General features: G+C 39.9%; 1 protein-coding gene and 1 long non-coding RNA gene across 4 annotated transcripts in view; one reads left to right on the top strand and one right to left on the bottom strand.

Annotated features, from left to right (window-relative positions):
- GLS (glutaminase) overlaps positions 1 to 7,218 on the bottom strand; it is an 80,021-nt gene extending 72,803 nt beyond the window's left edge. For both annotated transcript variants that reach the window (XM_059054656.2, XM_059054657.2), the window contains exon 1: positions 6,707 to 7,218. In XM_059054656.2, the coding sequence (XP_058910639.1) occupies positions 6,707 to 7,131 (425 nt within the window). In that variant the 5' untranslated portion in view covers positions 7,132 to 7,218. The remainder of the gene's footprint in view (positions 1 to 6,706) is intronic.
- Positions 7,219 to 7,588: 370 nt separating this feature from the next.
- Positions 7,589 to 17,783, top strand: part of LOC131751201 (uncharacterized) — a 212,486-nt gene continuing 202,291 nt past the window's right edge. The window contains exons 1-2 of one of the 2 annotated variants that reach the window (XR_010839155.1): positions 7,589 to 7,861; positions 11,176 to 11,281. This is a non-coding gene — a long non-coding RNA (uncharacterized lncRNA). The remainder of the gene's footprint in view (positions 7,862 to 11,175; positions 11,282 to 17,783) is intronic. The other variant, XR_009334102.2, reaches the window with a different exon arrangement.

Genomic DNA, 17,783 nt, shown 5'->3' with positions numbered 1-17,783 from the left:
AACTCACCAAGCACAGTTCTCAGTCCTATGCACCTGTGTTTCATAACTAAAGCAATTTTATACCTGAGTAGATTCCAGGATAAAATCATAGTAACAGCGTCTCTACGTGAAAGCTATTTACCTTATTTAGAGATATCTATAATTAGATATATATCTGTTCACTTAGCTTTAAGCAGTTCCCTTAGTATCAAATGACTTAACAAGTGAAATGGCACACAAAGGCAACTCCTTGGTTTATACAGGATTTGAAGACTGAGGTCCTTAAAAAATGCAAATCCTACAAGTAGACTTTCAGTTTCTACAGTCATAATTTTTCTTCACCTCAACGTCACAAGAAGGAAGTAGTACAGCTACTTTTTTAAAACCTGAAGAAACCCACAAATATCTTCCAACAAATTTCTCTTCAAGGTGACTTTTATCTTTTTCAGACTAAAATTGTCTCCCTCCCTCCACCCCACCCCCACTGTTCCCTACATACAAGCCTTCACCAAAAGAGACTAAATTCTATTTGGTAGTCACTTCCTGAGTTAGTTGATTTTTAGGTAGGCAGACTTCTTTGTAAAAATGTAAAGCCTAGAAACAAGAAGCTGAAACTCAAGTAGACTAAACTTCAGGATCTCATTCACTCTCCTTCAGTGAACTACATCTAAGTATTAATTAAGAGCATGCAGTTCATTACACGTTATGTCCGGATATTATCAATAGCTAAATAGATACATGTGGTTTAAAATAAACATTAGGCAGCAAAAAATTTTATGATGTATGTTATGGCTGGCTATTCAAACAAAACTAAAACTCACTGATAACTGTAATCTAGAATAGAATTTTAATATTGAGGAAATCGCAAATAAGATGACTGAGGGGTTCACTGAGAAGCCCCACACCCCAAATTAAATATATTTTCAATCTTGATTTTAGTTTAAGTGACATGTTCACTTTTACAAATTAAAAGCAAATGCATTATTAAAGGATCATAACAGAATTTGTCCCCTATTTCAACACAGGTTCTTTCTATTCCAAAATATATTATCTGTATGTCCCAAATACTGCTTCAACCTCGTTATCAGTACTATTCTATACAATAGACCTAATTCAATGTTGCTGAAATGCTTAAGTACTTAATCTTTGAAATTCAATTTGCACAGCATGTGGGGTAACGATTCTTTCCCCCTTGATTTCCATTGATTAAGAATAAATATGAACTACCAAAATAAAATCATATTATCTGAAGCTAGCGGAAATCGGTTTTGTTTGCACGTTCTCTTTTAATATATTTCTAACTATATAGATGAGCAAACATACAATTACTGCATCATGGGTATGCAGTTTTTAACAGATACTACCAAACTGTCTTCCAAAGCAGTTGAATTTATACTTCCATCAGCAACGTAAGAGTCCCTATCTCCTATACCCTTGGCATCACTTAATTTAACATCTGCCAATCTGACAGGGGGAAAATGATCTTATTTTAATGAAATACTTTCAATATTGTATCCTGTATGAATTACCTATTTTCTAAAGAGCATACACGTGCTGATACTTTCTCAGCATGGTCCTTCTTTTTCTTTCCTTTTCTAACTAAAAAATAAAATGCCCAAACAAAAAGTAACTTAAAAATACATGCCCTCTTCCCCACCTGCCAACCCTTCCCAGAGATCCTTCACTAAGGCAGAATATACACTTCTGGGTTTTACAGAAATGAAGTATGGCATTCTTGAGAGAGAAGAGACAGTGTGATTAAAAACGTTCATGTTGGGCAATAATTGGCATAAAATAAAGGTTAATTAAGAATCTCAAATGCTACATAGCATTGTTTGATATAATGCTCATCCCAGTCCATACTGGTTTTCTGGAAGGAGTGGTATTTTGAAATTAAAACTCTATAATCAATCTTGAAACAGCATGCAAAATAGATTGAAATGAGACAAAAGAATGGATATGGGGGTACAGATTTTAAATCTGAAGTCATCAGCTATGTGGAGATAAATATGAGAACAAAGATTGGATGAAAGATGAACTATTATCTACACAAAGATTAGAGGATATGCCATGGAGAAGGGAGACAAGTGGGAAAGAAGCAAGGCCTCTCAGCCTCAGGGTTTACCCAGTGAGCAAATCCCAAATGAGCCACAGAACAAGAGAAAACAATTTAAAAAATGAAGAGATGCTATAAAGCACAGGAAGCTCAGCTTGGTACTCTGTGACAACCTAGATGGGTGAGATGGGGAGGCTGGGCTGGGCTGGGATACAGATATACGTATAGCTGATTCACTTCATTGTACAACAGAAACTAACACAACATTGTGAAGCAATTATATTCCAAAAAAATACTACTAATAAAATAAAATCTGTGAGGAAAATAAAATAAAATAAAAAATGAAGAGAGGCATGCAAAGTGGTTTCCAAAATGATGGAATAATAGTAACAAAATTAAATAAAAGCACTGCAGGGAAAACTGAGCAATGAACATTATACTTTTCTGTAAGATATTTAGGACAGTAGTAAAATCTTAACCTTAACCAGTGTCCTAAACCAGAATTGAAGTTGGCTGAAGGAGATGGTTAGGATGACAGTGGTTCAAAGAGTCTATGAAAAAAGATAAGAAGATAACTCACTTACATCCTACCTCCTTCCAGAATATGATATGGTATGGTTAGTAAAATATAAAGTTAGACCAAGGGAAGGAGGAAAAGCAAATATCCCAGCCCCATGAACTAATAAAATTGCTATGGTTAAGTATTAAATTCACTCTGAGCTTACTGGTAAGCAGGGCAAAAAAGTAAACAGTGCATATCACATTTTCACAGAAGTACAACGATCTCTCAAGAGAAATTTTTTCTGGAAACCAAAAAAAACAAAGAAATTTCTCATTTGAGCCTAAAATTCAAAGGCCAATGTCCTTGTAAGGTTTTACAAAAAATGAAGCAATTTTTTAAAATGAGAAATTATAGAGTATTTAACAAGTGTCAAATATTGTCCTAATAAGCCTTTTACAAAATGTTAACTCATTTCATTTTCACGTGGCTATTTCTTTTAATAATCCTCTATAGAACCTGGCAGAAACCTGAGTGCTGGCATTCCAGGTGTTTTGATGATTCAGGGATGACCTATGCTTTGGAAGCTGAGCATAAGAAAGGATAACAGGATCAGCTGGAACCTTACCTCCCAGAATAAGAGAAATGTTTACCACATAAAGTCAAAAATGGATGAAGTCAAGGGAAGAAAACTACATTTAAAAACCAGATCATTCAGGAAATAAACCTTTAACCAGATTAAAAATTTTTTTCACCATCTTGAGGCCAGTGCTCTTAATTTTATAATATAATTTGGAGATAGCTGGGGTTCACTCTTGAAATCTTTGATTGAAAGCTCTCAGGTTTATCATATACCTAGATTGCTCCTAAACCCATCTAGCTATTGCTCCAAACTTTGGTGGCAAAAACAGATTCCTTTGAACTAACGTAAACAAGGTTTTGTTACTGGCCATTCAAACTCCCAGGGTATCTGAGCAAATATTATTTTAAAAAAATTTTTAAAGTTTATTTTATATATTTAATATAATATTTAATACTTTTCTTAATTTTAATGTATTGAGGTTTATGTTTTTTGGGGTTTTTTCAACATCTTTATTGGAGTATAACTGCTTTACAATGGTGTTAGTTTCTGCTTTATAACAAAGTGAATCAGCTATACATATACATATATCCCCATAACTCCTCCCTCTTGCGGCTCCCTCCCACCCTCCCTATCCCATCCCCAGGTGGTCACAGAGCACCGAGCTGATCTCCCTGTGCTATGCAGCTGCTTCCCACTAGCTATCTGTTTTACATTTGGTAGTGTATATATGTCCATGCCACTCTCTCACTTCTTCCCAGCTTACCCTTCCCGCTCCCAGTGTCCTCAGTTCCATTCTCTACGTCTGAGTCTTTATTCCTGTCCTGCCCCTAGGTTCTTCAGAACCTTTTTTTTTTTTTTAGATTCAATATATACGTGTTAGCATACGGTATTTGTTTTTCTCTTTCTGACTTACTTCACTCTGCATGACAGACTCTAGGTTCATCCACTTCACTACAAATAACTCAATTTCGTTTCTTTTTATGTCTGAGTAATACTCCATTCTATATATGTGTCATATCTTCTTTATCCATTCATCTGTCTATGGACACTTACATTGCTTCCATGTCCTGGCTATTGTAAACAGAGCTGCAATGAACATTGTGGTACATGACTCTTTTTGAATTATAGTTTTCTCAGGGTATATGACCAGTAGTGGGATTGAGCAAATATTCTTGAAGGATTCCCTCACTAAACAGGTTCTTTTGGGGGGGCTGGGAGGGACATTTTTTATGTAGAGTTGTCAATAAGTATTAGACAAAATAGTGTTTCAAAGTTATTGCTAAGAATGATTTCTTATTTTGATGGCAATGGAGCTAGAAGTTTCTGGGAAACATGTAAATCACAAAAGCAGCTCAATTTTCTGACAAAAGGGGAGAAAAGAGGGATACAAGAGCCACTGAAGAGACAGAATGCAAGGCATATTTTCAATAGAAAGCTGTTCCCATCATATAACCTTTAAGGACAACTTCTAAATGCTAGTAACCTCATTTTTCAATTCTGGGCACCTGTACTTAAACTTGTTACATGCCTGGTAATTCAGATGATGTTAAAGTAAGGTAAGTGAGTACCAAATGAAACTAAGCATACACATTCGAAGAACCTAGGGGCAAGATGGGAACAAAGACACAGACCTACTAGAGAATGGACTTGAGGACATGGGGATGGGGAAGGGTAAGCTGTGACAAAGTGAGAGAGTGGCATGGACATATATACACTACCAAATGTAAAATAGATAGCTAGTGGGAAGCAGCCCGCATAGCACAGGGAGATCAGCTAGGTGGTTTGTGACCACCTAGAGGGGTGGGATAGGGAGGGTAGGAGGGAGGGAGATGAACGAGGGAAGAGATATGGGAACATATGTATATGTATAACTGATTCACTTTGTTATAAAGCAGAAACTAACACACCATTGTAAAGCAATTATACTCCAATAAAGATGTTTTAAAAAAAAGCATACACATTCTATTCTCTCAAGAACATTAAAGAGGTAGTAATGGGCTTCCCTGGTGGCGCAGTGGTTGAGAATCCGCCTGCCAATGCAGGAGACACGGGTTCGTGCCCCGGTCTGGGAAGATCCCACATGTCCCAGAGCAACTAAGCCCGTGAGCCATGGCCGCTAGGCCTGCGCGTCTGGAGCCTGTGCTCCGCAACGGGAGAGGCCACAACAGTGAGAGGCCCGCATACCGCAAAAAAAAAAAAAAAAAAAAAAAAAGAGGTAGTAATTTGACAGAAGTCTAGCTTTTTAGAATGTGAACACATTTGAGTCATCCAACTGAAGATGTTAAATGACCTGCCCACAGTCATAAGGCTATTTTGTGGCACAAAACCATTATCACAGGATATCACAAATTTTGCTCATCACCAAGTGATTTTTTTTTTTAAATAACATTTTTCAGTCTGGGAAAACAACTTTAGCTTGGAATGTTTTAGGAAAGCGCCAATTTCAATTACAGGAAACATTAAGCCAGGTCTGAGACTTAAAGTATAAGAATCACACTTTCAGTTTGACTTAAGATACTATGGGGCTGGAAAAAGCAATGTAAGTAGAAGGGAAGCAAAACAGGTCACATAACGTCAGTGCAAAGTCAGAAAAATAGCAGGATATAAAGAAAGAAGGCAGGTAAATTTTTACCTACAGTGAGAAAACAAAGTTTGCGTCCATTTATATTAACTCAAGACAAAATATCCAGGAAATTGCTTACATGCTGCGTAGGAAAAACCAATTTTGTTTTAAAACACACCTGCTGTGCGGAATAGATGAGTTAACACCCTATCACAATTTATTTAAGCCACAAACGCTACTTAGCTCGGGTTTTTTCAGAGTTAGTGTTTTACCCGTCACATTTCATCTTGGCTATTTTGAGTTGTATTTTCAAAAATTCGCCCATCTTATTATGGAAGATGTCAGACAGGCCAAAGCTGGTCCTCAGTGCCAACAGGTGGTCTGTACTGCGTGCCCTGTCTTCTCGGCCACATGACCCTTTTCCTCCTAATCTCCTTTCGGAAACGTTATTTCCGGTGCCCCAGATGGCTCTACACATGCCTGAAAAAGCCACTCCAGAAATATTCAGAATACTCTGCTACACTAGGCTTCCAAACAGACGGTGGAAGAGATCGAAGGAGGGCAGGCAAAGAGGAAACTCGAGTCTAGAAAAGCAGAGAGTCAGGAAGGCACACGCTTTGCCCATCGCCCGACTCCTAAATGTCACTCGGTGATGTTCGTGGGGCACCACCCACCAAGAGCTGGGCGGGCGGCCAGGCGCTGCAGCCCCGGAGCCGGGGCGCTGAGCACGCGGCGTGGGCCAGGCTGACACAGCTCCAGCGCGCGGGGGTGGCAGACTGGCCCCTCCGTCCCCTTGGCTGCTCCACCCGGCGGCGAGGAAGGGAAGTGAGGGCCGAACAAGGGGCTCAGGCGGGGAAGGCGCGGGCGGGGCCGGGCCTAATCACATGGCGCAGACTGCGCAGGCCGCCCGGCATCTCTTTCTTTCTCCTTCTCGAGCCTCCGCTCCCATCCCGCCCCACCGCAGGCCCCTCCCGGGCCCGGGCCCCACGCGGGACAAGGCCTCCTGCGCCTCGCGGAGACACTCACTTTTCGCCTGAAGCCACCAGCTCCTTGCCCTCGCTGTTGCCAAACCCGTCTGTCTCCCCCGGGCCGTCCTTGGGGCCGGACGCCGGCGGGGCCGCGGGCGGCGACGCCCCGGGCTGCGGCTGCTGCTGCTGCGGCGGCGGCGGCGGCGACTGCTGCGGCGGCTGCTGCGTGCCCCCCTTGCCCAGCTCCTGCAGGATCTCCGAGGGGGAGCTGGACAGGCCCCTCACGAGGGGCCCCGCCGGCCGGCCGCCCCCGCCCCACCACGGGTAGAGCCGCGCGGCAGCCGCCGGGCCCGCTCGTCCCCCGCCCCGGGGGCGCCGGCACAGGGTGACGAGGGGCTGCGCCCGCCTCAGAACCGCGCAGGCGGCGGCGGGCGGGCGAAGGAGCAAGTCCCGCAGCATCGCCGAGCCTCGCAGCCGCATCATGCCGCCGGGTCCGTCAGTGCCCGCTCAACAGAGGAGGATGCTCCGGACGTGGGCGGCCGCTCTCCTCCGGAAACTTGGGTCTCCGGCGGGACTGCCAGAGGGCAAAAGAGGGCAGAGACAGTGAGGTGGGTGTGGTTCCGGCTGCGGCTCCCACAGGCTCTGCCGCCACAGCCGCTGCCGCTGCTGCTTCTGAGACTGCCCGCGAACACTTCTCACACCCCGGAGGACTCCGCACTGAGGCTGAGGCGCAGGGGCGGGCCCGAGACATTCGGCGCTCACCCTCCCGGGGGCGGGAGGACGCCGGCGGCCGGCCCCCTTCGCCTGCTCCGATTAGCTCAGATCCTCGAACTCTCTTCTGATTGGTGACTGGAGCAGTCAAATTTCTCTCGGCGCCCGGTGCGCGGAGAGTCGTGCGGAGGACTGGCGGGGGCCGGGGGGGAGGAGTCGAACTGACGTGTGAGGCAGGGGAGCCAGGCTGGGCTCCGGAGTAGCCCCTTCCCTCTCGTTTCGTCAGCACCGAGAGTGCCCTCGTTGGGAACGGGGGCCTTAGCGGTCTCGTCATTTACGAAGCGGATGGGCTCCTGGACTCTGGGGCCTCGAACTGTTTCGGAGACTGATGGGCAAGAGCCCCTGCAGCGCAGGGGCCGGCGGGCAGGGGCCTTGGCCGGGTTTGGAGTTTGGCCGTCGGAGCTCGGCTGGTCAAAGCTTGCCGCTGGTCCCCGGCTATCCGGTAAGGGCGTGTGGCGACGCCTCTGAGGGCCGCGGACCCGCGGCGGCAGCCCCAGACGAGCTTGTCCCTCTCCCAAATGTTACATTTACTTGAAACTTTCCATGGTTGGCGACTGCCCAGATGTGAAGTGTTTTGGAAAAAATGAGCAAAATCCTTTCAGCTATGCGACTTAGCCATTTGGAGGATTGGAGTTCGGGAGACCACAAAGAGAGAGGGGGAAATTCCAGAACACGAGAGCTTTCCTTTTTAAAAATTGCTTTTTAAAATGCAAAATTGTAGACACTCTCCTACTTTATCGTTGTAAAATAGAAGCATACGGATACTGGTTCTCTAACTCGTTTTCAGCCCAGTATCACTTTATCCATTTATCCTTTTGGACCTGTAGGAAAAGAGTTCTAAGGAGGTGATAAACTCTGAATTTTTCTTAGCCTACATGTACAGTCCACTCCACGCCAAAAAACCAAAAAAACCCACGAAAAACACAGACTTTAGTTGATATCCTGAAGCAATTAGATTCAAATGAATGGATTCACAAAGGTTACTGGGATAATTTTTATGAAACGGGAAGGGTGTGTGTCAGGCGCATCGTTAACTGATCATCAGATTTAGTAATCATCATCTTAAAATATTGCACTAGATTAGTAATTAGGAAATCTGGTTGTACCTACAGGTTATGTGACCTTTGGCATGTCACAGGCTTGCCATGTTTAAGTTTTTTCTATCTACTCTTTAACCAGAAGAACATGGAAAAAGCTGTATGTGTAGAGCGCTTAACCACATTTTTTAAAGTTAAGACAATTGCAAATTATTTAGAGGGCGTTTATTACTACTTAATGTTACCTGTCACTAAAATTTGATAAGAGTCAAAGTAACAATATATTCAGGAAAAGGAACATTAAGTTTTGGAGGAAAGGTGACATACTACATCTGCCTAACATTTCCAGTCTGACTTATCAAAGACATAAACCTGAATATTGTTCCATCTCTTAGATATAACTAGTTAAAGGACTGCCTCCTTTCTCTCAGCCACATCGAAGCTGTTGACAAATCCAATTATTATTTTCCTCCTGCTTTTTCTCTTAGTTTCTCTAATTTTCCTATGAAAATTCTTTCCAGTGTTTAAGGGTTTAAATACTTTATAGTATACTTAACAAATGTAGAAAGTAAACCTAGTAAAAGATAATTTTTTAGAGTTTCTACTTTCAAGGATGAGCTGGTGAGAATGGACTGATGTTACTCCTGACATTTAGAAGAACTTCGAGTCTGCTGAAATTTAACCCCTTGTTTGAGAAGACCAATAAAAAGTTAGCAAATTGAAACTACTATAAATTGAATTAAAATGTGACTCACTAATACTTTAATTTGATTATTTTCTTCATCTTATATAATTTTTTAAATCTTTAGTGATTTTTTAAAATCAAATACAACTTTGGAACTATGAGTTGGAGTTAATTACTATTTCCATTAGAAAGTCACCTATTGAGTCATATAATCATATAAAATAAAGTCTATCACTGTACAAGCATTTTATACACATACAATAGTCTACCAAAATTCCTACAAATAGAAAATGGCTCTTCAGATTAACATGTGGCTGGGTTGTCAGAGCTACTCTTAGACTTCCTCTTTGCTACTAGATACGTGCAGCTATCCTACAATAGGTTGTGGTCTCATAGCCATTGAGAAGGTAGTCAATCATAGAAAGGAAAAATTGGAATTTTTGCGCTTTGTATTTATTCTAACTAGAAGAACAGTTCCTGAGCTTCTGTGTTCTTTTGAAAAGGCTAATGTTTCAAGATGGTAAGGTAACCTATATATAAGTTCCAGATCTTGCCCTTCATAAAAACTAAAAGGGTATTATCACAAAAACTAAATAGAAAATAATTCTCCTTTGACTAACAGCTTAAAAGAGTTGCCTATGTTTTTTATTTGTTTGAAATTCTTCTATGTAGAGAATAGAGTAAGGTTCAGGAAACCTCTAAACAAGCTTCTGCTACTACTTCCCTTTCTTTAACTGGCCAGTTTCCTGCTTTAATTGGCCAACTTCCTAGCCTCGCTGATAAACCCTGCCAAACATAACTTATCTTTCCAAAGCTGAATTTAGATCTTTATTAAAGTATTATAAGTACCTCATCTATAAAATGAGGATAATATTGGTATCATATCTCATAGGGTTGTTGTATTAAATGAATCAATACATGTAAAGCACTTGGAACAATGCTAGTTGCACTCTATAAGTGTTAGCTATAATTATTATTTTTCCATGAGTGAATAAATTTTGTTGTGCAATGTGATTAGTTGCCACATCTATTGTTGAAAAGGCAAACTGGGAATTGTTTTAAACCATCTAATCATAAAATAGCATTTAAGAAGAAGCTAGCTCCCTAAAATGAGATCATTTTCTTCATTTTTAGAAAACAAACCAATAATTTCCAAAGTATCTTAAAATAGAGACTGTTGCAAAGACAGTCAGATTAAGCAAAGCTGGGCTTAGTGACCAATGTACAAGCTACTTACAAATAACTTTTTAAAAAGTAGTAAACAAAGAATTGCTAGGGAAAAAAAAGCACAAAAAAAGCTGGCCTGAATATACATGTCACATACAATTGAAGCTAAAAATCTATCCTTTGCCATCTATGTAAAGTAAAATGAACTTCTGTTCCCTGCAACATCACACAAAAATGGCAAGAGAGATTTTAATCACATTTGAAGAGACTATTTGCATGGTCTCATTTAAAATACTAACTATATGAAATTCTTTTTTGAGGGTACCCTGATGGCTAAGATGGAAGTGCAGTGGTAATCAGTCATTTTTCTTCATTCAGAGTGATATGGTAAAGATTTCAGTTAGTTCAGTTTATAAATTAATATTGTTTAGACTCAGATCACAATTACATGCATGGGGCCTCCAGATATTTATTGATTTTTCAAAGTGATTTTCATTTCTTATTTTTTTGTAGATTCATAGAAAATATTAAATTGGACTAACTCCCATCCTAGATATCAGAAGGTCTTACTTGTATATTAGCAAAACCTAAAAAAGCTTTGATTTTACAAGTATCCTAAAAGTCAGTCAAAAGGATACCTATTTGACTATGAAAACAACCTCTGTGGTAGATTGTATTACTGTTCCCAAATATTTTTGTCCCTCTCAATGGGAGGTCTTTACTTCCTCACCTTGTTAAATGGCAGGCTTGGCCTTATGCCTTTGTTCAACGAAATGTGAATGGAAGTAATATAGGCCACTGCTGAGCAGGTAATGTGAGTCATCACTTGGTTCTATCATCTCTCTTTTCCTTTTGGTACATGAACAGCAAGTTCCAAAGAGGGGATGATTCTTTTACCTGGGTCCCAGATTGATGGAGCAAAGCTGAAGATGACTGTGATTGACAAACAACATGAAGAGAAATAAACCTTACTGTAAGTAATTTCAACTTGGGCATTATTACCATAGAATGACTTAGGTTGACTGATACATCATCCAACTTGAATGAAAATTTGGCAGCCATGAGACTAATATTGATAACAAAGAGTATTTGAGAACTCTGAAAGATAGGCAGTCATCTAGAGCAGTGGTCCCCAACCTTTTTGACACTAGGGACTGGTTTCTTGGAAGACAGCTTTTCCCATGTGTGCGGAGTGGGGTGGGGGCGGGGGGAAGGTTCAGGCGGTAATGTGAACAATGGAGAGCGTGATGGGGAGTGGCAAATGAAGATTCGCTCACTCACCTGCCGCTCACCCCCTGTGCGGCCTGGTTCCTAACAGGCTGTTGACCAGTACCTGTCTGCAGCCTGCGGGGTTGGGACCCCTGCTGTAGAGCAGTTGAAACTGAGAACCACTGAGAGGACAGTCAGAATAGGCATATTCAGAATAGGCATTCTCTTTCAGGGATGGTTAAAACCAAAGTTCAGCTAGGAGATGTTTGAGATATATATATATATATTTATATATATATTTGGATACTTTGGGGAAGATTAACAGTGGTTTGAAGTATGAGCTCCATATCAATTATGCTATGTTGGTTTTATGCTCTGAAATCTAATGTTGGTTCCACATCTGAAATTTGTCATATTTTCTAAGCCCTGGAAAAGAAAAATGAACCTGGACTTTTGTCACTTTATGCTCATCAAATGGTAAGATCATATTACCAGCCTGGAAAACAATTACTGAAGTCTGCTGAAATCATTATTTATGGAGCTAAATCCAAAATTCAGACATTTGGGAAAAAAGCATCAGAGTCCACAGCAATGTATTTTGATGTTCTGGGGTGAAGAGAAATCAGTATTCATTCTCTGTAAAGAGAAGGTTCCTTCAAATTATCTTTACTTGTCAAGCATCTGACATTTACAGTTAGCATGTGAGTCCCTCTGTCTAATTATAAGTCGCAAGAGGCAACTCTACAAAAGAAAGTTTGACTTGTGATAGCGCTGCTTCTCATAGTGACAACACCATGTGGTATGTTCTGATGCAGAGCTTTATTCATATGCACCCCAGATAGTACAACAAACGAACAGTGTGACGTATAAAAAAAAATCTCTGTAGAAACAATCTAAACGTTTATCAGTAGGAGAATGGATTAAAATAATGTGATATTTCTACATAATGAGGTAAAATATATTATTTAAAATGAATGATCCCCAGTATCATGTATTAAAGTGGATAAGTTTCAAAAACAAATTACAGATGGATATGTATTTTATGATACCATGATTATAAAATTGTAAAATGTGCAAAACGATATATTATTTATAGATGTATACATATATGTTTTCAAAAGTTTCAAATGTGCATAAGAATGATAAACATCTAATTCAGTGCAGTGGTTATTATCTCTGGGTGTGTAAAATGGAGAATGGGATTGAAGAAATGTACAAAGAGCTTCAACTGTAATGAATGAACTGACTGTAATGACTGAATTTTTAATTTAATTTAATTTATTTTTGGCTGCATTGGGTCTTCGTTGCTGTGCGCAGGCTTTCTCTAGTTGCAGCGAGAGGGGGCTACTCTTTGTTGCGGTGCGCAGGCTTCTCTCATTGCAGTGGCTTCTCTTGCTGCAGAGCACGGGCTCTAGGTTTGCCGGCTTCAGTAGCTGTGGCACATGGGCTCAGTAGTTGTGGCTTGCAGGCTCTAGGGTGCAGTCTCAGTAGTTGTGGTGCACAGGCTTAGCTGATCCTCAGCATATGGGATATTCCCAGACCAGGGCTCGAACCCGTGTCCCCTGCATTGGCAGGCAGCTTCTTAAACACTGTGCCACCAGGAAAGTCCCTGTAATGACTGAATTTTTAAATAATAATTTAAAAACTCTGTATGGTACCACTATAATTGATACACAGGTGTTTGTTATATTTTCTTTTTCTCTGCAATTGAAATATTTCCTAATTAAAGCAATGAAGCTTTGTTATAATGTTGAAAGCCATTACTTTTCTCTAAAAATTATAAGTGTAGAAAATATTACAAATCCAATATTCAATTTTTAATGTTTCCTTTTAAACCTTTTTTAATTTTGCCTAACCAATGCTGGGTGATACAAGTAGTAGGCATATATTTACCTTGTAAATACAGTTCAGGTGTGCAACCAACAAACAATATCCTTGAACTAAAGGCTTTACAAAAGGTACAAATGACTAAGATTTAACTGAAAAACCTATATAAAAAATTACCTGGTTCTTGACTATATCAAACATAAATATGAAAGCAATTCTTAATTCTTTAATTAATACAATATGAATAAAAGTACATCCTTTTTTCCTTTGAATTTAAAGAAGTTATTTATCTTTGTAACATTCCTGTTGGGGACAGGTGTTAATTGTTAAATTTTATGGCTATAGAAATTATAAGTTAATAAGATAACACAGCTAATTAATAATAGAGTTGGCAAAGACATGCCCTCCAGCAAGATGTGGCCCTTGCCCTCATTTCTTTTGAACCATTGAAGAAGTACGTACAAGAGATATGCTCATTGGTGCAAAAACACCACACGGCTCTTAAAAATCTTTAAGAGTAATTTCTGCAGTGAGAGGCTCCGTAAGTAACTTGAGTAAAGCAGACCAGGTTAATATGTTAGGGAATGATGAAGCCCAGTAATGTGGAATCAGAATGCTCTGTCTAAAGGGGCAGTAGTTAATCCACTCCAGCCAATTTTAGCTAAGTGGAATGCATGCACATTTAGATAAACCATCGGATTCTTTAAGATAATACAGAACTATGATTTTAAGAAATAAACAAAATTATCTGACTTTTAAATGCAGCTCATTCAATTTTCTTTTAACGCTGTGCTAGTCAAACAAAACATCTACAAGAATAATTTGGCGCATGGGCCATCATGTTTCCAACTCTGCCCAGAACAATCAGATGATGATAGCAATATAACATTTTTGAGGTTTATCCCTGGAGCAGATTCTACTTCAAACCATTAGTCCTAGCCAGCCATGGAAATTCCATTTCCCTTGAAATTGCTGCAGCTATCTTAGTACCAGGAGAGAGCCAGCCTTAAGGCAAACCCAACACGCCAAGGCCAACAGAGTGGAGAGATAGAAAGAATCTGGAATCTCCATGACATTCATGGGCTACTGACTCAACCAACTCTGATGCCTTCCCTCCTTAGTTACACGTGATACATTTCTTTAGTATTTAAACCATCTGGGATCTGGGTTTCCATTAAGACAACCTGACTGATTCAAAATCACATTATAGAAGACTCTCTGTTCGTCTTTCTCTTTGCCCTGAGTGCAATTTATCAAACCTTTTTCTCTCTCATTTTTTAACCCCACTAAATTATATTATCTATGTTTTAACCTATTTACATATTATATGACTCCCCCAATTGTTTGGGGGCCATATATGATACCCTTGCATGATTTAAAATAAAGGGATGGAGTTAGAGATAGAGTAAGCATTAAGGAGCCTGCCCCAACCTTCAGTTTGGATCCTGAATCACTTCTATAACTCTAGATTTGCTTCCCTTCTATCCCAACAAAAAAAACTAAGACATATTAAGACAACCAACTTTACCTTTTTGCTAAACTAGACTTCTCTACTTGTTTCTGATTGGTTAGTGTTTGAACCTTAACTTGCTGTTATTTATTCTTGCCAAAATGATCAATTTTCCTTGGCTTAACCAACTTTCCTCCTTGGAGTCTTTCCTTACACCATTCTTATCACCTTATATGTCCTAAGCCCCTTTCTCTATCCATCAAAATTCCACTGACCCTTCAAGGTCCCCATCTTATATCTTCATCGTGCTCTCCAATTTCTTACATAATAGCCTTTTGCCTCATAACAAGCCATTTGAGATGGGCAGGTACATACAGTCTCATTTTACAGGTGAGAAAATTGACACAAACATTAAATAATCTGTTCAACATTTTAGTGACTTGCCTTAAAAATACCACATATTTCTTGACTCTACCCTTACTATTACCCCTTACCATTCCCATCTGGATATACCTTCGGTTTCCTAAGAACTCAGCTCAAATATTGTCTCCTCTTCAAAGCCTTCCTTGAACTCTCTGAGAAGAGTTCAAGGGTTCTTTCACTCTATATCAGGGCTTATTTGGTAATATCTTCATTTATTCTATTAATCTAATTATTCATGTTCACCTCTGTCCCAACTGGACAGGATAATTTAATTTTTTTAGCTTTCAACATATCCACTATCATTTTGAATAATATCATTTTCAATAACGTAATTGAGGCTGTTTAATATAACATAGGAGTTTATTAACTAGAAAATAAAAGAAATATATTAGAACAAATAAAACTTTCACAATTTTATTTGAATCTTGAGTAAATTCCTTCCCTATCATATTATACAAAGAGGAGGACGCTTATTAAAAATTCAAACTGCAAAAGGACTTTATAAGCACCCTGTTTTTTAGTGACTGTCTACCTGTGCCAACCACTGTACGGGAGCTTTGATTACACAGATTAATAAGACATAGACTTTTGGTCTAAGGAGGTAGATGAAACACAGATACATAAAGTCCTAATTAAAATACAGTATTCTGGATGCCATAAATATTATGTATATATGTATATTCAATGGATAAAGATTATATAAAATAAGTTCTTTCAGGGAGATTATGGAATATTCTAGACAGTAGGTGATATTGGCCAGATAGAAACTCAGGTGTAAGAGGTTAACAAGGGCATTCTGTCAAGAACAAAAAAGAGTGATGTTAAATGGTAGGTTCAGGGAATTACCAGAGCAATCTGGTGTGGTATTATTGACACTCTCCACTAAATATTTCCAGTCTCCTCCTGTGTAGGACTGCACGTCCCTGCTCCCTAGAAGTTGGATGTATCCATGCAGCTTGCATTACCCAGGGAAATGTGATTATAAGCTTAAAAAGCCAATGCAGGGCTTCCCTGGTGGCGCAGTGGTTGAGAGTCTGCCTGCTGATGCAGGGGACGTGGGTTCATGCCCCGGTCCGGGAGGATCCCACATGCCGTGGAGTAGCTGGGCCCATGAGCCGTGGCCGCTGGGCCCGTGAGCCATGGCCACTGGGCCTGCGCGTCCAGAGCCTGTGCTCTGCAATGGGAGAGGCCACAGCAGTGAGAGGCCCGCGTACCGCTAAAAAAAAAGCCAATGCATAATTTTTTACTATCTCTTTCCCTATGCCATTCTAACTATTAATGCTTAAAGCTGGTGGCTGCTGTCTACCTAGGTCTCTGAGTTCAGAGAAAGAAACTTACTTTAAGCTTCTCTGCTTTGGGGGCTGCCTTTTCCTGATTGATCCATCTAATATGAGAGGAAGGTAGGAGAAAGAGCATTGGATCATAGAGAAGCCAGTCCTACTGGCAGCACATAGAAAGGTCAGCCTATAAAATGACCATTTACCTAAAAGTGTTTGCACAAAATATTTGAATCAGTGAATTCATGTAAACATATTTTATGCTTTTTCAGTTAAATTTCACTTCTGACTAGCTGTTCTTATTTCCACAACTAATTCTGAAGCTGACAAATGTAATTTGAATCAAGAAATAGGTGTCTTCATAATCCATCTTTACTTAATCTCACAGTTACACAATAACTGACTTATTCCCGTCAGTGTTCCAGATGCAGAAAAAAGTATCCAGAGGCATCTGCCGCCTTGATATATATTAGCTACACTTGGTGATTAGGACTGGATGCTAGTACATTTCTACTGCAAGAGGCATGGTACACAGGAAAATGCTTACAATTTTGGAGGGGGACAGGCTTATGTATTAATTCCAGCATGGTGTAGTGCCTTCACACAGTACTGTCTTCATGGATTTTATCTCCCAGCTAAAACTGATTCATTTTAACAGGGGTTTGTAGAAATAATGTCTTAATCCAAGAGAGTGACTAAAATAGTGAGAACTTGACATCTTATGATAGGCAAAAACAGGAGGACTTTGTGTTAGTTAGCATGTGAGCTTTGCTAACATACTACCTGAAAGGAGGAGCTAAGAAGATAGTATACACTGTATAGGTAAGTTTATAGGCAGAGAAAATGAAGTCTAAAAAGGTCTAGATGTGAAGGGGTATCCTAAGCTGTAAGCACGTAAGGCCAAGGGCCCATGAATAGGTTGGGATACACATCTTAAGACACCAGAAACACTAAGAGGAAAACCAAAGGGAGAGGATGGGGAAAAAAGACAATGACTCTGGAGATAAACTTAGTTTCCTTCATAATGTTGTTTTTCCTAAGTAATTTGTGACATAGGCCAAAGGAAATGCCTCAAGTGTTTATACTTGGGATCTGCCCAAATATTGAGAGGAAAATCAAGTCCTTGTACAGTAAGAAATACAATAAGTAAATTTTAAGTCTAATTTTGAAGTCTAAATTTGTGGTTCTTTATTAAAAAGTGTAAAAATGTATATGGGTCTCTAAAGTCTTTCTGAACTGAGAGTCAGGCAAGTAGAATTTAGCTTGAGCCTGGCCATTGCATCCCTGGT

The sequence above is a fragment of the Kogia breviceps genome, chromosome 2 (assembly GCF_026419965.1).
Source record: "Kogia breviceps isolate mKogBre1 chromosome 2, mKogBre1 haplotype 1, whole genome shotgun sequence".
NCBI lineage: Eukaryota > Metazoa > Chordata > Mammalia > Artiodactyla > Physeteridae > Kogia > Kogia breviceps.
The sequence above is the reverse complement of the archived record's forward strand: the minus strand, read 5'-3'. Positions and strand labels throughout refer to the sequence as shown.